Here is a 27,578-nt window from a genome sequence, read left to right as displayed (position 1 = left end):
TAATCTTGAAACGCCGGCAGCTGATGCCTCTATGATGAACACCATGTGGTTTTGATATCACGGTCTGAAATATTGATCTCCGTCTTGCTCTGGACAATTCTCAACCAAATTTGTGAGGCCGAGACAGTGAACCTGACACGAGCTGTTCATTGTTTACTGCACGGTATTTGCATTAAGATCAATCTACGGCCGTATGGGGTCAGTCTTGCATATATTTATATTATTGAGTAGAGTCTTAAAACTTTCCGTTTCGAATCGTCAAGAGTGTTTCTTTTATTATTTACTGTACTACACGAATACGGCGTGTCAAGGACACCATTTCTGATATGTACCCAACTGCTGCTTGAGTTGGGCAGGGATTCATATTATTGCCCCTCGCTTTCAACATCTCCAACGAGTAAGCGTGCATCGTGACAGAATTAATGATCGTAGCACACATAAAGATATTACAAGAGTCCGTCAACCGCTATGGAAACCTCGGATCCATCGACACAAGCAGTGGCAACTGGGAACCTGAAATCCGCAGGCGCTTCTCAAAGGTGAAAAATTCGGCAGCTACGCTAACTTGTAACTGGTAGAATACCTCCATTGCCATCACCATCAAGATGAAACCTAGATTGCAGGGGACACTAGTACCGCACAAACTTGTTGATTCCGAGACAATTCAGCATTAAATCGAGGCTGTGGGTCCTTGCGGGCCAGTGGGATTTGAAATACTTTGAACACATTACCAGGAGACCAGAGGCAATATAAAAACTGATTACTGAGGGAAAAGTTAATGGTCGAAGGCCCACCACTATTATTAAACCAACTCAAGAGCCTGATCGGAGATAGCATGCAAGATGCGATTTTCCCGTGCTCAGGATAGTAGATTCTTGAGGAGAATTGTCAACATATTTTCGCATCGTACTGTCCTGACACCCTTTCGTATGTTTAAAATGTGACAGAAATAATGAAGACTTACTCTCTCAAAACATTTATCATTCAGCTTAGGCCTACTATACATTTGATATCAGGTACCGGTACCCTAATTATCGTTTTCTTATGTAGCTTTCACATCAACCATCATTGTTAGTATAATTGTTTTTTCGATTGTATCTGTTATTGTATATTGTGTACGTAAGCTATTACGTGAAACTGCTTAACGTTGGAAAAAATAGAGACTTTCCGTTACGGTATTTAGATTATCCACTACCGCTCGCTTCTCAAGACCTCTAATACCGGTAGTTTACTTGGGTGTCATTGATACGAAATAAAAAGTTGAGAAATTTTAAGAGCTGATTGGAAGTCTTCCTTTCACAGTTCATAAAAACATAGATAATCAAGATTATACACTGGAATGCTATTGTTGAATGACGTAAGAATTAGCTTCTAATTGGCATGATCATAGTTTTCCATCACATTGCCATGTTATCCAGTTGCTGGCAAACGCAGTTTGCTGTTGTCTCTTTGTACAAGCCCAGGGTAGTTTCGGGAATGGGAATTTCTATTGTAGGTATGTATCTGCTACATTCCTATTTTTGAACCATGTTACTGATGGTCAGCATACCACAGAACCTAACGCACACTGGTAACTACTTTAATGTCTGAGCTTTAACATACAGTACCGTACTAAAAGTTAAAGATGCTTTCCATTGTCCTTGTTTGGTTGTACGCAATCGAAAGATTCAGCCCTGTGGAAAACAAGACGCATTGGAGGAAGAATGGTTTCAGACTTCTTGTTACACCTCGTGGTCTCGGGCTGAAACTTTATGCACATTCGTGCGCTATTCCTTTTATTTATTTTCTTGTTAAGCCGGCACTAGTAAGTAAATATGAAAATCTAAGGATTTGTGGAACACCAAAGATAATTCTCTCAAGCAGATCCATTTATTACTTTTGGTATGTATAATACAACTCGATAATACAATACAATACAATCAGCCATTTCAATCATTAAAATGATGTGGCCTCTTTAAGTCGTGGGTATAGGTAGGCCTTCAACAGTCTTCTCCAAGTAGAACGGTCTTGGGCAGATCTCATCCAAGTGGTACCAGCGATCTTCTTGATATCTTTGTCCCATCTGTCCGGTGGTCTTCCTCTAGGCCTTCGATGTTCTCTCGGACTCCACTCCAGCACTAGTTTTGACTCGATAATAATAATAATAATAATAATAATAATAATAATAATAATAATAATAATAATAATAATAATAATAATAATAATAATAATAATAATAATAATAATAATAATAATAATAATAATAATAATAATAATAATAATAATAATAATAATAATAATAATAATAATAATAATAATAATTTCTTTTATTTTGTATCTTTCTCACGTTGAAGACATCCTGAGGATTTTTGGCTTTTCCCGATTATTTTGAAATCGGAGTATTTTTCTAATTTTCTAATGTTGGCAGTCACTATTTTTTGTTGGTAGTTGTGTTTTAATGTCGGTGTGTTAATGTTGACGTGTAAATGTGGATCTGTTGATTGAATTTGTTAGAAAGTAAATACCGAAAAATGAATGCATTCAAGCGCGATAAGAAGGAAGAAGAAGAAGGTAATTATAATATATATATATAAATATAAAACTGGATGTAAATTTATTTATTCATGTAGTAACAAAGTATACACACATGTTTATTTAAAGTTATCTCTGCCAACGTTTATTTTGTTCTTTTTACTGATTTATAGCTGCCGTGTAATTGTGAACTGTTTGTTATCAGTGTTTGCAGGTTTCGTAAAATTACTGGTGAATTTCTTCCCCCTTGAAATAGATTGAGAATATGCCACTTTCTGCGTTTGTTATGCTTATTTAATTGCTCATGTTTGAAAACTTAATCGTAGTGAAGATCATTTTGGTTGAATTGTAAGGAATTAAATCTTAATTTGAAGACAAAATGATTTATGGTCAGTATGGTTACACTTGACTAGGTCGTTCTCATTTTTAGGAAGGTGAAAATCATACAGAAATGGTTTTAAATTATGCTTAGATGAGAGGTGTGATCCTTCCTTCATGCTTGCCAGAGATCCACCAAGAAGTAGACGGATGTAAATTTATTTATTTATTTATTTATTTATTTATTTATTTATTTAAAATACATTGGAGAATATGCCACTTTCCACATTTGTTGGATGCATATTAAATACCTCATGTTTTAAAGATTAAATGTAGCCATTATGACCCTCGTATAGAATTAAAATGACATAATGTCAGTCTCTGAAGAAATGAGGCTTTTTCCTGTGCAGGGCAGTCATATTTCCTCATGTTTTTGTCACTAGCTGGTAGTGTTGACACTAACCAGTGAATAGTGTTGACACTAACCAATGACTTGTCAATAGCCTGCACTGTTACGGGGTACTAGAGGCTGTACTCAAACTTTCTGGAGTGCTTGTCTCCTGTCTTTGCTTCAAGCAGAGGGAATGCCAAATTCAGAAATCCCCGATTGTACAGAAGTCTGCTGGTGTGACCGATTGTCTTGCAGGCACATGCCATAACATTCTTTAATTCACTTATGCTTTTTTTTTTTTTTTTTCATTTCTGCTGTGAGTCTGTTTCCTGCAAAAATTGGAGCAGTACTGTCAAGCTATTCAAAAAGCAGGGATTGTTTAACTAAAAATGGATGATTTCAGCATCATGGTTTAAAGGTCTTTGGTATAGCAATATAATAGTTCCTGTGCTGAGGTTTGGTGCACACAGGCTAAAGATTATTTTACAAGTATCGCTCTCCAGATACTAAATAATAATTAAATATCATATTTTAGAGTGTAGGCTAATAGATCAGAATGGACAAATACCTGCAGCTAGAAATAGATCAGAAATCCAGTAAATCTGAATCAAGTATCAGTTTCAAGATTATATACAGAATTTCACAGGTGAGTTCAAATTTTTTATGCTAGTGTACATACACTGACTGACAGAGCAAATGCAACACCAAGAAGGAGTGGTTCGAAAGGGATGAAAGTTGGGGAAAAAACAGAGACGGCACGGACGAATAATTGATGTTTATTTCAAACCGATATGCAGGTTACACAATGCGCACGGCATTGACTCAGTAGGATGTAGGACCACCGCGAGCGGTGATGCACGCAGAAACACGTCGAGGTACAGAGTCAATAAGAGTGCGGATGGTGTCCTGAGGGATGGTTCTCCATTCTCTGTCAACCATTTGCCACAGTTGGTCGTCCGTACGAGGCTGGGGCAGAGTTTGCAAACGGCGTCCAATGAGATCCCACACGTGTTCGATTGGTGAGAGATCCGGAGAGTACGCTGGCCACGGAAGCATCTGTACACCTCGTAGAGCCTGTTGGGAGATGCGAGCAGTGTGTGGGCGGGCATTATCCTGCTGAAACAGAGCATTGGGCAGCCCCTGAAGGTACGGGAGTGCCACCGGCCGCAGCACATGCTGCACGTAGCGGTGGGTGTTTAACGTGCCTTGAATACGCACTAGAGGTGACGTGAAATCATACGCAATAGCGCCCCAAACCATGATGCCGCGTTGTCTAGCGGTAGGGCGCTCCACAGTTACTGCCGGATTTGACCTTTCTCCACGCCGACGCCACACTCGTCTGCGGTGACTATCACTGACAGAACAGAAGCGTGACTCATCGGAGAACACGACGTTCCGCCATTCCCTCATCCAAGTCGCTCTAGCCCGGCACCATGCCAGGCATGCACGTCTATGCTGTGGAGTCAATGGTAGTCTTCTGAGCGGACGCCGGGAGTGCTGGCCTCCTTCAACCAATCGACGGGAAATTGTTCTGGTCGATATTGGAACAGCCAGGGTGTCTTGTACATGCTGAAGAATGGCGGTTGACGTGGCGTGCGGGGCTGCCACCGCTTGGCGGCGGATGCGCCGATCCTCGCGTGCTGACGTCACTCGGGCTGCGCCTGGACCCCTCGCACGTGCCACATGTCCCTGCGCCAACCATCTTCGCCACAGGCGCTGCACCGTGGACACATCCCTATGGGTATCGGCTGCGATTTGACGAAGCGACCAACCTGCCCTTCTCAGCCCGATCACCATACCCCTCGTAAAGTCGTCTGTCTGCTGGAAATGCCTCCGTTGACGGCGGCCTGGCATTCTTAGCTATACACATGTCCTGTGGCACACGACAACACGTTCTACAATGACTGTCGGCTGAGAAATCACGGTACGAAGTGGGCCATTCGCCAACGCCGTGTCCCATTTATTGTTCGCTACGTGCGCAGCACAGCGGCGCATTTCACATCTTGAGCATACCTCAGTGACGTCAGTCTACCCTGCAATTGGCATAAAGTTCTGACCACTCCTTCTTGGTGTTGCATTTGCTCTGTCAGTCAGTGTATATACAGGTTGGGTGGGAAGTAGCTCCCTAGTTTTAAATGTCCATAAGCTTTTTGTTAACGAATATTTTCACACGGAACTTTTTGTGTTTGGTTCTCAGGACCATGAGAATATGTGTACCACACTAAAATTCCACATATGCCCCTGCGTTGTGGACCAAAGGACGTAAACGTACAGGAATGAAATGTTTTTGAACAGATCCGGCCATTCGTCTCCAACGATAACTCCTGAACGTAATAGGGCTTCCATGGTCTCCAGACAAGGTTAACACAACACACACTGTATGCCTGCTGATTCCACTCATGAACTGCCTGGCATGTTGATTTACCAGTGAATAACTCGCTCTCTGCTGCTACATTTTCTGGCGATTGCGCTACCGAAGATCTTGGTTTATCCACAACTGACCCAGTTGTCATTAGCTTGATGTGTCAATTCGTAATGGTTTTAGTATCAAGTGTGGCATGAAGACCAAGAACACCCCGCCAACATCACTGAACAAGGGCTGCAGATCGTCACACTTCAAACCGCGAAGCAACCTGGGCGCGCTCTTTTTAAAGTCAGCCTTCCTGCCATCTCGTCGTTCACTGGAAGAAGATGCTACTGCAGATCAGGGTTTTCTCAGGGATAATGAAACAAAACAAAACATCTTTTATTAATAAATCTCACCAGGCGAGTTGGCCGTGCGCGTAGAGGCGCGCGGCTGTGAGCTTGCATCCTTGAGATAGTAGGTTCGAATCCCACTATCGGCAGCCCTGAAAATGGTTTTCCGCGGTTTCCCATTTTCACACCAGGCAAATGCTGGGGCTGTACCTTAATTAAGGCCACAGCCGCTTCCTTCCAACTCCTAGGCCTTTCCTATCCCATTGTCGCCATAAGAACTATCTGTGTTGGTGCGACGTAAAGCCCGTAGCAAAAAAAAAAAAAGTAAATAAATCTCAACAATTATAAAACTTATGGACACTTAAAACTAGGGAGCTACTTCCCACCCACCCTGTACATACATACTCATTATAGACTGTTAGTAAATTCTTGTCTTCATCCCAATGTGGAGTAGGTCTTTTCAGGCATACCTCCAATGGAGGCGAGCTGCCTGTTCCTATTTAACCATAGGATACCAGCCCTCCTGCCAATCTTAAATTTTTGGCAGTACCGGGAATTATACCTGGGTCTCAGAGGATGGCAGGTAATAGTATACTGTTATACTACAGAGGTAGACTTTATAGACTGTTATGTATGACTTTCACTGTTGAGTCTGCAAGCCTCTGTGAATTAACTAAATACCTTCACAATCCTCTGTTTGTAACTAGCGATGTGGCTTCGTTTAGTTCCATACCTCTTATATTTAAATAATTAGTAACAGAGTCTGATTATTGTTGCCATCTACTTCTCTTATCCTTCATGACTGAGTTCATTATTCTCCTAGTAACACACATCCTCCTCCATTCGCCTCACATGACCCTCGTGACTGTTGGTTTTATGCATACAGCTTCATTGAATTTATGGTATTACAGTCGAACCTGCCTTCTGCGGACACCGTCAGTTCCGAGGAAAAATGTCCGTTACGAGAGGTGTCCGCTAAAACAAGTTTGTAAAAATAATCAAACATTTTAATGGCAAAGAACATCCACCTTAAATATAAGCATACATATTTTTATTATTCTAAGTAATTTCTGTGTTAGTATTTCATAGAGAGTTATTATAGGCCTAAGTGATTTTACATCATTTACAAACATTACAGATTCGTGAAGTAATCGTGAAGCTTCGTCTGTGTAAATTTAGCACATGTTTTCGTAACGGTGATATTCTCAAAAACGTCCGACTCATTGGCTGAATGGTCAGTGTACTGGTCTTTGGTTCAGAGCGTCCCGGGTTCGATTCTCTGCCGGGTCGGGGAATTAACCTTAATTGGTTAATTCCAATGGCAAGAGGGCTGGGTGTATGTGTTGTCATCATCATCATTTCATCCTCATCACGACGCGCAGGTCGCCTATGGGAGTCAAATAGAAAGACCTGCACCTGGCGAGCCAAACCCGTCCTGGGATATCCCGGCACAGAAAGCCATACGACATTTCATTTTCATTTTCTCAAAAATGGAATAAAGTCTGTTAAATGGTTCCATGGTGTTCTCACCGTACTTGCGGTCCTGCGTGACACACAAATTCTTTATCTGTTTAAGCATATTTAGTCCCTGCTTCATTGACAGAACTTCTTGTTCTTCTTCCACCTCACCATCATAGTCACTTTTTGTTCCTGATTCGGGCTCTGTAAAACGATAACAAGTTTTATTCAAAATGGTCCTTTTGTACGAATAATGAAGGCTGCTATGGATAGCTAGAAAGATTTACAAAGTGCAGTGAATTAAATTAAAGCTGAAAATTTAGCTTGAAAGAATTAAAAGCAGTCTATCACAAGGAAAAAATGAATGGGCAGTTGAGGTGCAAACACACATGGATCTTACGATACGTGCAACACACAATTACTGTATAACTTGATAACACAGAAAACTTATTGTAAAGTGCGTTGTGGATTCGGGACTGCCAGTCGCCGTCGAGATCATCACAGCAAGGAATATTCTTTTCTTCGGCTTCAGCTGTCGTTGCTAAAGTCTGAAGTTCATCATACTCATTTCGAACCTCTACCTGTGCTTGTTCTTCAACTGTAGAATTAGCGATGCCGCATTTTGCAAAGCATTTCCTCATTGTGGTTTCGGTGATTGCATTCCAGGCTGCCTTTGTCCATGAAACTGCATCGCCAAAATTGATCTTCTTCATCAAATCAAAAGCTGAGTCTGCTTCATCCATGTGTGCCACTAACGACCGTAAAACCCTCGTACGATAGTCTGATTTGAATGCCTGAATGATTCCTTGATAGATAGATAGATAGATAGATAAGAAATCGGTGAGCCCTGTCTTCGCAGAGCTCCACACGTAGGTCTATGAAGACCCTTTGTGCCCCTTAAACAGGTTTGCCTAGTCCAGCCCTAGTACTCCTATAAAGGATACCAGTGTCCGGATATTGGCATTCCTGATGTCTTCCAGGCTCACAAAATGTGAGCCAAGGTATCGATGTCTAGTGCTAGCAAGAGCCTCGCACTGACATAATACATGCGCGGAGGTCTCTTCCTCCTTACAGCGTCTTCTACACATCGGATCCTGAGCGATTTTCATGATGTGTAGGTGTCTCTGTAAGGTATTGTGGCCTGTTAACAGTCCAACTACCATTCTCATTCTGGTCGTATTCAAATTCATTAGGACCTTTTTATAACTTTGGCTAGGCCCTTTGATAAGTTCATGTGCCTCCCTTGCTATAGTTAACCTCTTCCAAATATCTAAATGAGACTGGTTTGTCCATTGGGATATTACCAGTCTCACGTTTCGGAGTGACACTCCCAGAAAAGGCTCTGGTCCTGTGAAAGAACCTTTTGAGCCTTGTTTCGCTAGTTTGTCAGCTTCTTCATTTCCACTGATACCTGTGTGCTCAGGGACCCATAATAGGGTAACTGAGCTAAATTCACACAGCTGATCTAACATCCTTTGGCATTCCCATACCAGTTTTGATGTTGTTTTAACTGCACAAAGTGTTTTTAGTGCTGCCTGGCTATCACTACAAATAGTGATGTGTCTTCTGTGTCCAGGCATATTCCATATATATACAGCACAGGCTAGTATAGCGTATACTTCAGCCTGGAAAACAGTAGCATATTTACCCATAGGAAGGGAGAGCCTTGTTTTAGGCCCCCAGACCCCGGCGCCTGTGCCCGTCTCCGTCCGCGAGCCATCTGTGTACCATGTACAGCCCCCAGACTTAAGACGGGCCCCAGCATCTGCGGCCCACTCCTCCCTTGTGGGTATCACCACTGTAAATTTATAATCCAAATTAAAGCTAGGCTTCATCAGATCCCCGATCATCATTGTCATAGGGCAAGTCTGGTGAAGCCTTGTAAGAATAGAGGCATGGCCTCTATTCGGGTTTTTGAAGGACCATCCTCCGAGTGACCAGAGGCGATAGGCACTCATTCCCGCTATTGCCTTAACATATAAATGTAAGGGGGGAAAACCTAGGATGGCCTCCATTGCACATAATGGTGTAGTATCCAGTGCCCCTGTTATTCCTAGACACGCAAGTGTTTGGACACTGTTTAACTTGGTGGTCACAGTTTTACTCTCCGAACCTTGCCACCAAAGATGCATAGGTGATCATGGGCCGTACAGTAGAGATATAGAGCCACTGGACCACCTTAGGTCTTAGGCCCCAAGTCTTCCCGACGGCCCTGCGACAGGCCCACATAATCTTGCGAGCCTTATCCACCTTATAATCTATATGTTTCTTCCAGCTCAGTCTTGCCTCAAGGATTACCCCTAGGTACTTAACTGAGGTTGTCTTAGCTAGTTTTTTCCCAAATAGGAAAGGCTCTGACAGTCCGTCTAGCCTCCTCCTCCTGGTAAATACCACGAGCTCCGTCTTATCGGGGTTAACCGACAAGTCTGTCTCGTGGCACCATCTTTCCACCCTACGTAGAGAGCTCTGTACGAGCTCGGAAACCGTGCTGGGGAAATTTCCTACCGCCATCAGGCTTATGTCGTCTGCATAGCCTTGGGCGTATATTCCTCCAACATTTAACCTGGTAAGTAGTTCATCCACTACCAGACACCATAATGTTGGTGATAATACTCCTCCCTGTGGACACCCCTGTCTATATTAGCTCTCAACATTACAGCGTTGAGGGTAAACAGAACTTGACGGCCCTGCAGTGAGGCCATAATCCATTTTATGAGCATACTGCTCACTCCTCTTCTCTCTAGACTACGTTCTATGGAGCCCAAAGATGTATAATTAAAGGCCCCTTCTATATCTAGGAATACAACCATAGCAAGTTGTTGCTGATCCAAGGCACTCTCCAGCCTAGAAACTAGCTGGTGTAGTGCCGTCTCAACCGACTTCCCTGGTTGATATGCATGTTGATGAGAATGCAGGGGAAAGTCTCTTAATACTTTCTCCCTGATATGTCTATCCACCAGTCTTTCCAAGGTCTTAAGTAGAAAAGACGTTAGACTAATGGGTCTATAATCCTTAGGTCTAGTATATGAAGACCTTCTGGGTTTAGGTATATACACCACCTTCGCCTGACGCCACAAGGAGTACACGTACCCCATAGTGAGACAGGCTCTAAATATTCTGACCAGATATGGTATGAGGACCCCCCCCGCTTCTTGAAGAAGTGCCGGGAAGATCCCATCCACCCCTGGGCTTTTGTAAGGGGCAAAGGATTCTAATGCCCACTTGACCCTTCTTGGGGTAACAATCTCTGCGGCTTCCTTCCAGCCACTTTTATCGGGTCTGAAGGATCCGCTCGATTCTACCTCACTATTCGTGACTACCGAACCTGGAAAGTGGGCATCAAGCAGTAAGTTCAGGGTCTCCCTTTCTGTGGATGTGTATCCACCCGAAGGAGACTCCAGTGAGCCCAGCCTTGCCCTTCTATCCAAGGTTAAAATTTTATGAAGCCTTGCTGCTTCATGTTGACTTTCAATGGAGTCACAAAACTGTCTCCAAGATTTCCTAGAAGCCTTTTTGACTTCTGACTTGTACCTTCTTTGTGATTCTTTGTAAGAATCTAGGCTTTCTTGATCCTGAAGTTCCCTGTATTTATTTCAGAGCCTTTGTGTATTTCTCCTCAGGTGTTCAAGATAACTATTCCACTTGAAACTTCCTGTTACTCTTTTTGCCTTAACAATAGGGCAGTTTAATTCATAAGAGATAACCAGTGTCCGTGTGAGAAAACTGACACTGAGCTCCAGCTCCTCTTTGTTTTAAATTATATTTGAGGGTCCTCCCTCCAGTCCCCTCCTCACATCCTCCCTAAAAGATGTCCAATCGGTTCGTCTAGGGTTTCTATAAGACGGGACCTCGAGGGAGCCCTCTATATAAAACACAATGTGTCTATGATCTGACAAGGAAGGCTCCGATGATTCCTTGATCCAGTGGCTGAAGATGAGGAGTGGTATTGGGTGGAAGGAACAAGAGTTTTACATTTGAAAGCTCTGTTTCTGGATGACACGTGGCATTATATAGCAATAAGATCACGTTACGGTTTCTGACCTTCATTTTGGAAGCCAAAGCTAGGAGCCAGTCCTCGAATATTGCTGACGTCATCCATGCCTTTTTATTCGCATGCCATTTGACACCAAGACAATTTAAGTCCATGTTTTTAAAGCACCTGTGTCTCAAGGATTTATCGATTATTAGAGGATTTTCCTTTTCACCAAGTGCGTTACAACAAAACATGATGGTGCTTCTTTCTTTAGACATTTTCCCACCCTTGGAACTTTCATTCGGCAAAGTTAGTGACTTCTTCTGGATTGCCCTAAAGAACAGACCAGTTTCATCAACACTGAAAATGTCTTTCAGTTTGTAACTGTTCAAAATGTCTGTTAACCTATCTTTCCAATCCGCTACTTCAGTCGCAGACACATCACCACCTTCTCCACAGACTGTTTTGAAACTAACATTATGACGTTTTCTGAAACAATCTAACCAACCATTGCTAGCTACAAAATTCTCAACTTTCAGATTATGTGCGATTTCTTGAGCTTTTCCTTGTACCGTTGGTCCACTCACACATAGTTTATTCACTCGAGTATACTTATACTCATATACCGCAACGTTCAGTTCTGAAAAAACTGACTCCCGCGTTCTTTTCACTCCTCGATTCCTATTTTCCTCCCACTCCTTTAAAATTTCAGTTCTATTCTTCACAATAGTGTTTATTTTAGTTTTCCCGCAGTTTAATTTTTTGGCAAGCTTTCTTACTGTAAGTCCCTTGTCACTTTCTATAATCACATTTCTTCTTACCTCGAGATCTAAACACGATCGTCCCTTGTTACTCATGTTTAACAGACAGCTGAAATGCTATGGTATTTCTGTCTCACTAATTAGTGCCTGTACTGTCTTTTCCTTCTCAGGTTGACTACCTGAGCTCAACCTTATCAGCGACAATCCAAGTTATAAATAGAATAATGCAAGAAGGGAATAAAATCCCCAGGTAACTTGTGAGTTAACAGTCTCTGGCAGCATTTCTGGGCGATTAGAATTCTCGGAATAGGCCTATACACCACTAGGTAGAACTGCATTCCGATGTACCTTCTCTCCCCTTGCACTCGAAATAGTACAAATATTCAAAAGGAATTTCCTTATGTCTGAAGAATGGTTTTAAAAGAAAGGATGACATGTGGTCTGGCGTAATAAATGATCCTGCAACGTGTAAAGTGTCCGCTTAAGTCAAGTGGACGGGACAAATGGCGATGTCCGCTGCCTGGAGCTCGAGGTGTTCACTTAAATGAGGCCACTTTAATACTTATGTAAAATAAAATTGGTTCCAAGGAAAATTGTCCATATAGGGAGGTGTCCGCTGAATAAGGGTGTCTGTTAGAGCAGGTTCAACTGTATTCAGCCCGGCTGTCATCTTATTTGTAATGTTATATTAAGTGGAAATTAATGAAATCTTACTTGAAGAGAATCTCAGAGGGGAAGTATATTTACTTTTATAACCTAATGAAGTCTGTTACCCGCCATTTTCGTTTCTGAAGTAGCTACTTGAATTCTTATTGGCCAATGTGAAGTGGCACATGATCTTGTTCTCGTTAGTGATGTTAATCATAATCCATTACCAACCCCGACCAATGGTCTTGTCCACAGGGCAAGAACCAGTCCAGATCAATCGTGTTTCCACACGAAAGTAGACGCCTAGAGTTGCTTCGCGGCTTCTAACCTGGGGGCTTATGCCCGCAGACCCCCTTTGCTTGTCTCTATATCACTGGTTTGGTCCAGATTCTATCCCAACCGCCCGCACGGCAAGAACCACTCCAGACCAGTCGTGTTTCCACACGAAACTAAAGGCCTAGGGCCGTTTCGCGACATTATAAAGAACATCCAATAAAGCCTGATAATGCTGCCATACACCCACAATGCAATTGGATAGTGTTAACAGTAATGCTGCCATACACCTTCATTGCAATTAGCTGGAAAGTGGGAAGAGAAATCAAACAATCACTACTGATCTGCATTTAGGGTAGTTGCCCAGGTGGCAGATTCCCTATCTGTTGTTTTCCTAGCCTTTTCTTAAATGATCGCAAACAAATTGGAAAATTATTGAACATCTCCCTTGGTAAGTTATTCCAATCCCTAACTCCCCTTCCTATAAATGAATATTTGCCCCAATTTGTCCTCTTGAATTCCAACTTTATCTTCATATTGTGATCTTTCCTACTTTTAAAGACACCACTCAAAGACTCGTCTACTGATGTCCTCCCACGCCATTTCTCTACTGACAGCTCGGAACTACTTAATTACTTACTTACTTACTTACTTACTTACTTACTTACTCCTTGACACTATGGTCCTTGCAGAACCTTGTCAATTGCCTTGGTCCTCCATCTCCGGACTCCCATGGTACGTATATCAGTCTCCACCTCTTCTATCCATCGCTTTCTTGGTCTACCTCTACATCGTCTTCCACCTGGATGCCCCTCCACCTCTTTCTTAGGTTCTCTTGTAGTCTCCATTCGGTGGACATGTCCTAGCCATCGCACTCTAGCAGTCTTCATCAAAGATACTATATCCTGCTCTTGGTACAGGTCTCTAAGTTCCTGATTAGATCTAATACACCATTCCAGTTCAGTTTTAACTGGCCTCAAAATCTTCCTCAGTACCTTTCTTTCCCATGTCATTAACCTATATTCTTCTGTTTTATTTAATACTCAGGTCTCAGCTCCATATGTAACCACTGGTCTAAGGACAGTCTTATAAATGGTCAACTTAGCTTTCCTGGATATTTGTTTGTTTCTTAATGTTGGAATTAAGGCAGCATAGCGTCGATTTCCTGCAGCCAGTCTAGAGCTTATTTCCTTTTTTGTTTCATTTTGTGAAGTAATCAGAGAACCTAGATATCTAAATTCCTGTATACCGCTTCAAAATACTTTTCTCCACATCTAAGTGCATTTGGAGGTTGACTAGAACTGGAACTCACACGGGACTTAGTTTTGTTGTTATTCACTACCAGTCCAATTTGCTGTGTTCCCCTCTCCAATTCTTCATAGGTTTCAAGAAGTGCATTCTTTGTACGAGAAATTATGGCCACATCATCTGCATATGCCAATATTTGAATTAGTCTATGATATATGTTCCTTTCACGATTTGCAGTGATGGTACGCACAGCTGTATCTAAAGCAATATTGAAGAGGACAGTAGACATTGGATCTCCTTGCCTCAAACCCACTTCAACATCAAAAGTTCGCGATACTTTCCCTTGTATGCATAAGTCTACCTTAGATTTACTTCCACTCAAAGCTGTTTTTACCAACCTAATCAGCTTCCCAGGATAACCAAGGGCTTTCATTTCGATGAGTAGTTTTCCTCTGTGCACTGAATCGTACGCTTGTTTAAAATCAACGTACAGTTGATACAGTGGTATGTTACTGTATATCCATAGCACCTCTCCAGGATGATCCTCATTGTAAAGATATGATCTATTGTTGAACGGTTTACATGAAATCCACACTGATATTCTTCAAGATCCTGCTCTGCTTTGTGTGTTAGACGCTTAGCTATTATTATGGTAAAGATCTTGTACCCTATGCAAAGCAAAGATATCCCTCTGTAATTTTCACATTTATTTCTCATCTTAAGAATTGGGTACACCAAAGCTGTTTCCCATTCTTCCGGTAATTTCTCTGTTCGCCAGATTTCCAGTATCAACTTATACAATGTTTGTATCAATACCGTTCCACCATATTTTAGCAACTCAGCTATTATTCCATCTTCTCCTGGTGACTTATTATTCTTCATCGATAAGAGGACACCTTTTAATTCTTCCAAAGTGGGTGGTTCACTATTGCATTCCTCAGATTCATCTTCATTAGATTCACTATTTTTTAATTCTAATTCATATTCTTCATTTTGTATTTTAACTGGATTCAAAACAACCTCAAAATCTTCTGCCCATCTATCTAATATTTCCTGGGTATTTCCAAGTAGTTGCCTGTCCTTATTTTGTATGCAGCTTACTCTTGGTTGAAATCCACTTTTTCACTGCTTTACGTTTCTATAAAACTTTCTACTTCTCTTATGCTCATAATCTTGTTGCAGATCTTTTTCCATTTCTTTTTTCTACAAAGATTCTTGGCTTCCCTTCTGCATTCCACATATGTTTGGTGTGTAGCTCTTGTTGCCCATTGCATATATATCATCCTTGCTTTATTTCTTTTCTCCAAGGCCAGCTTTACTTCCTCGTCATACCAATCTTTCTTTGCCTGTTTCTTTCTTTCTCCTAGTACCTCCTGGGCTGCATTCATGATGGCTTCTTTAATCACCCGCCATGATTCATCCACTGTTACTGCATTTTTATGGTTTTTCAAACCTTCTTCAACCTGTCTTTCATACTCCTTCCTCCTTGCATCATCATTAAGTTGTTCTTGGTTAAATCTTTTCCTCCTTTCTGCTTTACCTCTGACTCTTACTGCAAGCTTTTGTTTCAATTTAGCTTTCACCAAATAGTGGTCTCAATCTATATCCGCACCTCTATAAGTACGCACATCCTGTACATCTGACGCATGTCTTTTATCAGTCGGTATGTGGTCGATTTGATTCTTGGTGTCCCATCTAGTGCCTCCCAAGTTTCTTTATGAATTCTCTTGTGCTCAAATGTAGTGCTACTGATTACCATATCCTTTGCTTTAGCAATGTCAATAAGCCGAAACCCATTGTTATTACTTACTGTGCTCTTATTGTGTGTCTGAATTCTTCCTCTTGTTCCACTTTTGCACTGAAGTCCCCAGTTACTATTTTAATGTCATGTCTAGGTACCTCATCGTACTGTTTCTCTAGTTCTTCATAAAACTTATCCTTTAGTTCATCCTCCTTTTATTCAGTAGGTGCATGTACGCTTATAAGTGTATAATTGAAGAAACGGCCCCTGATTCTCATGATACAGATTCTTTCATTTACTGCCTTGTAAGATATTAAGGTATGCTTCAGTTGTTTAGATATCATAAAGCCTGTTCCGCTGATGTTCTCGCTATTCCCATATTGATTAGCACTAGAACCGCCGATGCGGACATTTTGACCGCTATTGAAATTATTATATCTTCATTCTCGATACGCACGGTTACTCATTATTATCCTTTTGCCTCTGTTTCAGTACATTGATTTATAAGTTTCAGTATTTATTTGTCAACAAAAAGACGCCACGCACTCGTTACACTCATCAGTTTCATACCACTATGAATATGGAGTAAGTCCTGGATTTTCTTTCAAGGGGTAATGCGAGCAATCCAACCAGGTGTCATCTTCCCAGTCTGCTACAATCCACTCCCTGATGCCATCAGTACCTGAGGACGCATTATACAGCCATGGTAGGCTTTTACCTTGGTTGTCGTGTCCCCTATAATACCATGCATTACGGGTTACTATGTCTACGACTGTACGAGAAGAATTGAAAACTCCTCAGTACTCAGCTTATGTGAGGGATCATTATAATTTGAATACGGTATAAATCAAGGAACTTCACCAAATTTGTTATGCTGATAGTTAAAACAATACTAATATCAACTTACCTTTCAGCCTGAACAATTCGGTTTTGAGCGTGATCTGAATCACTGCTTTCCGAGGTATCACTTGACTGGTAGTAATATTTGTATGCATTTTCCTTTTTAGGTCCTTTATTTGCCTTTGTTGGCGAAATGTAGTGTTTACAGTGCACTATGTCTTCTGGTATGGGCTAGAATAAATTTTTCACCTATCTCAATCTCATCGTTGGCTTTGACAATATGAAAGTGACCGAGGTATGAGTGATGCTAGTAATACCCTTCTTTATGCAGCCAGTCCCTGTTATGAATGGTGTGAAAATGTCACTCATAGGGTCGGTTGGTGCATGCATTGCAATGGGTTTGGCAGACTGATATGTAATAGCAACTTCTGGTTCAGCGAGGAAAGCAACAGGAAACTACCTCGCTCCTCATTTCCCTAGTATGCCTCCTGAGTGACGCCAAGGCTATCTATGACAGCTTTTGGCAGAACTGTGGAGGATCAAACCAGCCTTCGGGCTGAATACCCAACATACATAAAATACAGGTCCCTTATATCTGGACCACATTCTACATCAGACATATCTTCAGGAACGTCATTCAAAGACTCAGCAACTGATGGTTTACAAGATATATTTACTGCACTGTGCGAAGCTGACGAATGATAAAACTACTGAAGACGCAGCGGAAATAATGCTCGTACAATTCGTAATATATCCGAGACCCATTGTTGTGTTTTTGAACATTCCCTTGTTGATAGGATAATTATTAGTAGATGATTATATCTCACCGAGAGATGTGTGTTATAATACATTTTATTATGAAAGTTAATACAGCAGTCAAAATGACCGCTCCGGCGGTAGTAGGTATACCCGTTACTTACACCCCATCCATTGATGCAAAATTAATTATATTTAATAGGGGTTTTCCGGACCACTAATCAGGAAAAGTCACTGCCGCTCAATATCGTACAATAAAAACTGTAGTCAAAATTGAGTTTGGAAAATGTGTAGCGGTCAACTCCGGCGGTTCTAGTGTTAAAGTATAATCCTGTAAATCGAACATCTCAATTTCCCGCCATCTAATTTCTTGTAGAGCAGCGATTTCAAAATTATACTTTCTTAGTTCCTCTTCTAGTTTTCTGCTTTTCCCTGGCTGGAATAGGCTTCTCACATTCCAAGTCGCTAATACCAATCCATAACCATTTCCTCGCCTAGGTCGTTTTTCAATTTTATCCATCCGGTTTGTTTTTACTCGTTGCAGCTTCTCAACTTTTTTTTTTAACGGGATAGAGTTGTCAACCCTCTGCCCAACCCCCAACCTGGTGGAGCAGGGTATCCCTTTTAGTCTGGATCATCACCTTCGACCTGTCCGGCAAGGGAGGCCCTACCAGTAGCTAAGCTACCGCCGGCATAGCTCTCAGGATCTTTTGACCATACAAGCCCCACCACCACGACAAGGTAAAGATACCATCGATGGGGACAGCTCGGAACATACCACTTAATCGAGCAGCATGTCTCCTTTCTCCCAGTTCTTCCCAGCACAAATTTTGCAACATTTTTGTAACGCTACTCTTTTGTACATGGAGATGATTAGTGAGAAGTTTCGAACACTAGACAGTAAGCAGGTTCAGGATATAGAAAATGAATGGGTGGCATACAGGGATGCTGTAGTAGAAACAGCAAGGGAATGCCTAAGAACCACTGTGTGTAAAGACGGGAAAAGGCGAACATCTTGGTGGAATGATGAAGTGAGAGCAGCCTGTAAACGTAAAAAGAAGGCTTATCAGAAATGGCTCCAAACAAGGGCTGAGGCAGACAGGGATTTGTACGTAGATGAAAGAAACAGAGCGAAACAAATAGTTGTTGAATCCAAAAATAAGTCGTGGGAAGATTTTGATAATAACCTGGAAAGGTTAGGTCAAGTAGCAGGGGAAACCTTTCTGGACAGTAATAAAGAATCTTAGAAAGGGAGGGAAGAAAGGAAATGAACAGTGTTTTGAGTAATTCAGTTGAACTCATAATAGATTCCAGGGAATCAGTGGAGAGGTGGAGGGAATATTTTGAACATCTTCTCAATGTAAAAGGAAATCATCCTGGTGGTGTTGCAAACAGCCAAGCTCATGGGGAGGAGGAAAATGATGTTAGTGAAATTATGCTTGAGGAAGTGGAAAGGATGGTAAATAAACTCCATTGTCATAAGGCAGCAGGAATAGATGAAATTAGACCTGAAATGGTGAAGTATAGTGGGAAGGCAGGGATAAAATGGCTTCATAGAGTAATAAAATTAGCGTGGAGTGTTGGTAAGGTACCTTCATATTGGACAAAAGCAGTAATTGCACCTATCTATAAGCAAGGAAACAGGAAGGATTGCAACAACTATCGAGGTATTTCATTGATTAGTATACCAGGCAAAGTATTCACTGGCATCCTGGAAGGGAGGGTGCGATCAGTCGTTGAGAGGAAGTTGGATGAAAACCAGTGTGGTTTCAGACCACAGAGGGGCTGTCAGGATCAGATTTTCAGTATGCGCCAGGTAATTGAAAAATGCTATGAGAGGAATAGGCAGTTGTGTTTATGTTTCATAGATCTAGAGAAAGCATATGGCAGGGTACCGAGGGAAAAGATGTTCATTATACTGGGGGACTATGGAGTTAAAGGTAGATTATTAAAATCAATCAAAGGCATTTATGATGACAATTGGGCTTCAGTGAGAATTGATGTTAGAATGAGTTCTTGGTTCAGGGTACTTACAGGGGTTAGACAAGGCTGTAATCTTTCACCTTTGCTGTTCGTAGTTTATATGGATCATCTGCTGAAAAATATAAAATGGCAGGGAGGGACTCAGTTAGGTGGAAATGTAGTAAGCAGTTTGGCCTCTGCTGACAACATGGTCTTAATGGCAGACTGTGCCGAAAGCCTGCAGTCTAATATATTGGAACTTGAAAATAGGTGCAATGAGTATGGTATGAAAATTAGCCTCTCGAAGACAAAATTGATGTCAGTAGGGAAGAAATTCAACAGGATTATATGTCAGATTGGTGATACAAAGCTAGACCAGGTTGATCATTTCAGGTATTTAGGTTGTGTGTTCTCCCAGGATGGTAATATAGTGAGATTGAATCAAGGTGTAGTAAAGTTAATGCAGTGAGCTCGCAGTTGAGATCAGCAGTATTCTGTAAGAAGGAAGTGAGGTCCCAGACGAAACTATCTTTACATCGGTCTGTTTTCAGACCAACTTTGCTTTACGGGAGCGAAAGTTGGGTGGACTCAGAATATCTTATTCATAAGTTAGAAGTAACAGACCTGAAAGTAGCAAGAATGATTGCTGGTACAAACAGGTGGGAACAATGGCAGGAGGGTACTCAGAATGAGGAGATAAAGGCTAATTTAGGAATGAACTCGATAGATGAAGCTGTACGCATAAACCGGCTTCGGTGGTGAGGTCATGTGAGGCGAATGGAGGAGGATAGGTTACCTAGGGGAATATTTTTTTTTTTTTTTTTTTTTTTTTTTGCTAGGGGCTTTACGTCGCACCGACACAGATAGGTCTTATGGCGACGATGGGATAGGAAAGGCCTAGGAGTTGGAAGGAAGCGGCCGTGGCCTTAATTAAGGTACAGCCCCAGCATTTGCCTGGTGTGAAAATGGGAAACCACGGAAAACCATTTTCAGGGCTGCCGATAGTGGGATTCGAACCTACTATCTCCCGGATGCAACCTAGGGGAATAATGGACTCTGCTATGGAGGGGGAGACCAAGATGACAATGGTTATACTCGGTTTCTAACGATTTAAAGATGAGGTATAAAACTAAATGAGGCCACAACACTAGTTGCAAATCGAGGATTGTGGCGACGTTTAGTAAATTCTCAGAGGCTTGCAGACTGAGCGCTGAAAGGCTTAACAGTCTATAATGATAATGTATGTATGTATGTATGTATGTATGTATGTATGTATGTATGTATGTATGTATGTATGTATGTATGTATGTATGTATGTACTCTTTTGTCAGAAATCGCCCAGAACAAATCAAGCTTCTTATCTTTGGATGTTTTCTCAGTTCTTGAATCAAGTAGTCCTGGTGAGGGTCCCATACACTGGAACCATACTCTAGTTGGGGTCTTACCAGAGACTTATATGCCCTCTCCTTTACATCCTTACTACAACCCCTAATACCCTCATAACCTTGTGCAGAGATCTGTACTTTTTTCAGTATTAACAATCATATTTATGTGATTACTCCAATGGAGGTCTTTTCTTATATTAACACCTAGGTACTTACAATGATCCCCAAAAGGAACTTTCACCCATCAACGCAGTAATTACAACTGAGAGGACTTTTCCTACTTGTGAAACTCACAACCTGACTTTTAACCCCGTTTATCATCATACCATTGCCCACTGTCCATCTCACAACACTATAAAGGTCACCCTGCAGCTGCTCACAATCTTGTAACTTATTTATTACTCTGTACAGAATAACATAATCTGCATCATCTGATCATCTGATTCCACTTCTTTACACATATCATTGATATATATAAGAAAACATAAAGGTCCAATAATACTGCTTTGAGGAATTCCCCTGTTAATTATTACAGGGTCAGATAAAGCTTTGCTACTCAAATTCTCTGAGTTCTATTTTCTAGAAATATAGCCTCCCATTCAGTCACTCTTTTTTCTAGTCCAGTAGCACTCATTTTTGCCAGTAGTCTTCCATGATCCACCCTATCAAACACCTTAGATAGGTCAATCGCAATGCAGTCCATTTGGCCTCCTGAATCCAGGATATCTGCTATATCTTGCTGAAATCCTACAGGCTGAGCTTCAGTCGAATAACCTTTCCTAAACCAAAACTGCCTTCTATCAAACCAGTTATTAATTTTGCAAACATGTCTAATATAATCAGAAAGAATGCTTTTCCAAAGGTTACATGCAGTGCATGTCAAACTGACTGGCTTGTAATTTTCAGCTTTATGTCTAATCACCCTTTCCTTTATACACAGGGGCTACTATAGCAACTCACCATTCATTTGGTGTAGCTCCTTCAACCAAGCAATAAGTATTTCAGATATGGTACTATATCCCAACCCATTGCCTTTAGTATATCCCCAGAAATCTTATCAATTCCAGCTTCTTTTCTAGTTTTCAAATATTATATCTTACTGTCAATGTCATTTTCATCATAGGTAAATTTTAATACTTCTTTAGTATTACTCATCTCCCGTATCTGGACATTATCCTTCTAACCAACAATCTTTACATACTGCTGACTGAAGATCCTCGCATACACACCCCCCTTGTTCATTAATGATTCCTGGAATGTCCTTCTTTGAACCTGTTTCTGCCTTAAAGTACCTATACATACTCTTCCATTTTTCACTAAAATTTGTATGACCACCAATTATGCTTGCCATCATGTTATCCTTAGCTGACTTCATAGCTAGATTCAATTTCCTAGTAAGTTCCTTCAATTTCTCCTTACTTCTGTAACCATTTCTAACTCTATTTCGTTCCAACCTGCACCTCCTTCTTAATCTCTTTATTTCTCTGTTATAATATAGTGGATCTTCACCATTCTTTACCACCTTTAAAGGTACCAACCTATTTTCACATTCTTCGGCTATTGCTTTAAATTGCAAGTGATAAAAATCATTGCTAACCGTATTGAAGATACTGAATGTAGGATGCTAAAAGGTTAGTTTTTTCCACCTATTCAATACATATAAATTTTATAAATTAGGAATTTATTATTGATTCCACTTGAGACATGTTTCGCCCTTCATTGAGGGCATCATCAGTCAAAATATCACCTCAAGGTAAAAAATCAGGTAACTGGTTAGTAGTTGACATGTACAAATTAATACATATTATTAATACAATTACAAAATTAAGTATGGGAAATAGTTGTACAAAAGTGATGGTTGAACATATAGGTTTATAGATGAAAAGTCAGCACCAATGCCTAAAAATAACATAGTAGAGTTCGGCAGTGGTGCTCTGGAGAAACAGTTGACGCAATCATAGGAAAATAAAAAGTTAAAAAATATTTACATTAAAACAATTAAGGGAGAAAAGGTGTAGTGTTCGGCGTCAATGTTTGTAACCAAAAATTAATGTCAAAGGTTGGTAGCTATACAGTATTTACATTGTTCAATTGAACAGTTGAGATAAAGTTTTAAAAATATTTACATTATAACATTCAGCGTAAATGTTTGTAATAAAAACTAATGTCAATAGTTGGTAACTATATAGTAATTACATTATCTAATTGAATAGTTGAGAATTTACAAATATATACATAAATACACAAGAGCAGCTGGTGTGCAAGGATAAAAAAATTTTTTTTTAGTACCAAGTGCGTCCTGATGTTTTAGAGGTTGGAAGAAGGAATTAGTATTGACATTTCAGAAGTATGTAGAGCAGTTTATTTTAGTTAAAATCACCGGGGGTAGGGAAATATTTCATAGCCAAATGAGGTTTTATAGGCATCAAGCTGGAAGTTTTTCAGTTGCAGTGCCGAGATCGGTACGGAGACTGGTCAGTGTGGATGGAGATTCATGGGTATTCCGTGCGTTTGAACGGCAACAATGGTGACAGTTATTAGTGGGTAATTGCTAGTTATATGGGTAATTGCTAATTATGAAAATGTTGCGGGTTGAAACTTTCGCTTATTCTTTTAGTTGACTTCTGTAGCATCGAATGTGATGTGAAGACATCGGTGTGAAATGCCGGTGAGACAAATTGATATTGTTCCGTGGAATAAAGTATGGCGGACTTCGGGATGAAGTTATTGTTCTTTTCTGGTCTGGTGAGATAGAATAGAGTTGCTTGTGTTGTGAACTGTTGTGGAGAGATTAGAATGTATACGGCAACTGCAGAGTCAGAGCGTTAAAGCTGGGGTGAGGCATCTTCTCATTCTGACTGCGAAGAGGAGCCGTAGTGGCACGGCATATTTGTGCCGATGTGCGCTGGGTTCCGGCGTGTTGTTGAAAGTTGTATTGTATGCAGTGGAAGTTATCTGTAATTGAGATGTTAATAGTATAAGTTAGTGTGTAAGAAAGGTTTATGGTAAGTAATGAAGAGTGAATGTTATGTTACATACCTGATGTGTCGCTGAGAGGTAATTGATGATGAGTATTGGTGGACTAAGATTGAGGCTCAGTCGGTAATACGCACATGCGGTTAGCAATGGCGGCGGGAGGGGTGGAAAGCTTTGGGGGGGAGGGGCATGGGCGGAGTCATGCGCAAAGGTGAGCTGTCAGAATAGAGGAAGGTAGAGTGGAGGGGCGAGCTTGTTGTGTATTGGGAGTGCAGGTTGATGTAGTGTTGGTTTATAAAAAGAGGGGGGGGGTATAAGGAACCGAAAGTTACGCGGATAATATTGATGCCTATTTGTTAATGTGATGAATGTTATTTGCTTGTGTTGGGTGTTGTATTGTTTTTGAAGGTCGAGTGGTTATTATTTCTCGTGTTGTATCGGTGGGGTCGTGGTGGAGGGGGAGGTGCTTGGGAGGGAGGATGTGTGGGCTTGCTGTCGTTGTGTGTGGGGGAATTGGTCGGAAAGGGGGAGGTGGGGGGTAGGGGGGTAATTGTCGACATGCTGGGTGAGTTAGTTAATGTGGTATTGAAGATTTTAGACAAGTTGTTGCCTTGAAAATTTATTTTTTGTAGTAAGGTGGGAATTTGTTCATAAAGGGGGTTTTTTAAATCTATTATCTCGTTGAGGTTTTTATCTTTGTTGAAGTGTTGGTCTAGATAGATGTATAGGTTCTCAAACTCAGTCATTAGTTTGCCTTTCTTGACTTTTTTTAGGATTGTTAAGTCTTGTTCTATTGTGGTGAAGTGGTGGCCAGTGTCCCTCATGTGGGTGCTCATTGCGGAAAATTTATTATGTTTTTGGGCATTGTAGTGTTCTAAATAACGGGTTTGGAAGCTTCGGCCAGTTTGTCCGATGTACGAGGAGTTGCATTGTGAACAGGTGAGTCTGTAAATACCTGAGCCCGCGTAGTGGTTTCTTCTTGGGTTGACAGAGTTCTGGTTGAAAAATATGTTCTGGTTCGTGTTCTGCGTTTTGAAAGCAATGTTGACTTCGTGCTTTTTTAGGGGGTTGGCTATCTGGTGGATGACTGGATTAGTGTATGTGAAAGTTGCGTATTTGTGTTTATTGGGTTTTGTTGGGGAAAGATTAGTTGTTAATTTTAGTTTTACTTTGTTGATGATCTTGTTGATCATGTTGGTGTTGAAGCCATTGAACTTGGCAATATCTGTTATGTAATCAAGTTCTTTTTTCAGATTGGTAGGTGAAAGGGGAATTTTTAAAGCTCTGTGTATTAAACTGTAGTAAGGGGCTTGTTTATGGGAGTTTGGGTGGAAGGAATTATTGTTTATTGTTAGTGGGGTGAAGGAGGGTTTTCTGTGTATTCGAAACTCAAATGCGTTGTCCATTCGTGTGATGTTGATGTCTAAAAAATTGATGGAGCCGTTGTCCTCATCTTCTTTTGTGAATTTTATGTTGTTGTCTAAAGTGTTTAGGAATGTGAGGATGTTGTCGCTGTTGTTGCACTGTTTATCGATGATTACTAGTGTGTCGTCGACATAGCGGAGCCAAAGATGAATACCATTGATGGAATTTATAATTTTATTGTGTTCTAAGTTGTCCATATAGATGTTCGCTAGAATGCCAGAAATAGGGTCTCCCATAGCTAAGCCCTTTTGATGGTAAATCTTGTTGTTGAACGTGAAGTAATTATTGTTCAAAAAAAATGTTAATATTTTAATGAACTCATCAATTTCTATTTTGCTTAGTCCACTGTGTTTGGAGAGGTTGTTTTTTATGATGTTGATGGTTTCGAGAACTGGGATGTTCGGATACATGTTGGTGATGTCAAAGGAACATAGAATGTGGTTTGGTTGCAGTGTAAATTTATTCAGGGTTTGACATAGGTCAATTGAGTTCTTAATGGGGTTTATGTTGTTGAATTTGTAGTGTTTTTTGAGAAAGTAGTGTAGAAATCTTGAAGTTTTGTATGTTGGACTGCCTCTACTGTTGATAATTGGTCGGATGGGGATGTCTTTTTTGTGGGTTTTGGGTAAGGACTTGGCTGTGGGTAAAGTTGGATTCATGTTGACTAGTTTAAAGATTTCATGGTCATTTAAGAGGAAAGTTGAATTTTTGAGAAGGGTTTTCAAGTTGCGTTGTACTTTTGGTATAGGATCCTTGTTGATGGTGGTGTAGGTTGTGTCGGAAAAGAATTCTTCAGTTTTTTTGATGTAGTCCTGTTTGTTCATGAGTACAGTTGTGTTACCTTTGTCGGCTTTCGTTACTATAACGTTACTGGTGTTTATTTTGGTCTTTAAAGCATGGATTTGTTTTGAGAGGGTAGTGTTTTTGTTGGTTTTTAACTCATTAACTAGGGAGGGCAGTTTCTTTTTTATTTCGTGTCTGACGTCATTTTGTTTCTCTGTGGTGATCTGTTTACTAATGTTGGATTCTACTTCTGCAATAGTGGTGGTTAGGTCATCGATAGTATTGGGGTTAGGCCGATTGTGTTTTAGGCCTCTGTTTAGGAGGTTCATTTCTATGTCAGAGAAGGTGGTGTCAGACATATTGATGGTAGTAGGGGTGTTGTTTGAAATAATGGATGTAGTATTATTGTTCTTATTGTGGTTTGATGTGCTTGGTTTGGTTCCCTTCAGATGGGCTAGTTTGAGGTTTAATATGTCCTGTTTCTTTTCTAGTACTTGGTTAATTTATTGTCAGTATGTCTTAGGAAAGATTGCCATTCAAGAGGGGATAAGTGTTGTGCAAGGGTTAAATGTGTTCGATAAAGCTGTAAATTTAAGAATGATTTTTTCCTGTATAGTTGTTTAATCTCGTCCTTCAGCCAGATGTTGTTGACTTTGTTTTGGGTGATAGTCGAGTTTTGAAACGGAATGCTTTTCCTTTGCAGTGGTCTCAAGAATTTAGGTACTAAATTTAGCTTAACACATTCATTAAGGAAATTAATGTCTTCTGAAATTTTGCCGATTTTTACCTTGAGGTTTAGGTATTTGTTGGTTTTCACTGTAGCCTGGTTGGCTTTGACGTTGCAAGTGATAAAACACTTATCCCCTCTTGAATGGCAATCTTTCCTAAGACATACTGACAAAAAATTAACCAACGTACTAGAAAAGAAACAGGACACATTAAACCTCAAACTAGCCCATCTGAAGGGAACCAAACCAAGCACATCAAACCACAATAAGAACAATAATACTACATCCATTATTTCAAACAACACCCCTACTACCATCAATTTGTCTGACACCACCTTCTCTGACATAGAAATGAACCTCCTAAACAGAGGCCTAAAACACAATTGGCCTAACCCCAATACTATCGATGACCTAACCACCACTATTGCAGAAGTAGAATCCAACATTAGTAAACAGATCACCACAGAGAAACAAAATGACGTCAGACACGAAATAAAAAAGAAACTGCCCTCCCTAGTTAATTAGTTAAAAACCAACAAAAATACTACCCTCTCAAAACAAATCCATGCTTTAAAGACCAAAATAAACACCAGTAACGTTATAGTAACGAAAGCCGACAAAGGTAACACAACTGTACTCATGAACAAACAGGACTACATCAAAAAAACTGAAGAATTCTTTTCCGACACAACCTACACCACCAT

General features: G+C 40.7%; 1 protein-coding gene across 1 annotated transcript in view; it reads left to right on the top strand.

Annotated features, from left to right (window-relative positions):
* The first annotated feature begins 2,429 nt into the window (after positions 1 to 2,429).
* The window catches only part of gammaCOP (coat protein (coatomer) gamma), a 513,985-nt gene continuing 488,836 nt past the window's right edge, over positions 2,430 to 27,578 (top strand). Inside the window, exon 1 of the mRNA XM_067138134.2 lies at positions 2,430 to 2,550. Within this exon, the coding sequence (XP_066994235.1) occupies positions 2,511 to 2,550 (40 nt within the window). The 5' untranslated portion in view covers positions 2,430 to 2,510. The remainder of the gene's footprint in view (positions 2,551 to 27,578) is intronic.

The sequence above is a fragment of the Anabrus simplex genome, chromosome 1 (genome assembly GCF_040414725.1).
Source record: "Anabrus simplex isolate iqAnaSimp1 chromosome 1, ASM4041472v1, whole genome shotgun sequence".
Taxonomy (NCBI): Eukaryota; Metazoa; Arthropoda; class Insecta; order Orthoptera; family Tettigoniidae; genus Anabrus; species Anabrus simplex.
Note: the sequence above shows the minus strand (reverse complement) of the source record. Positions and strands in the feature narration are given on the sequence as shown.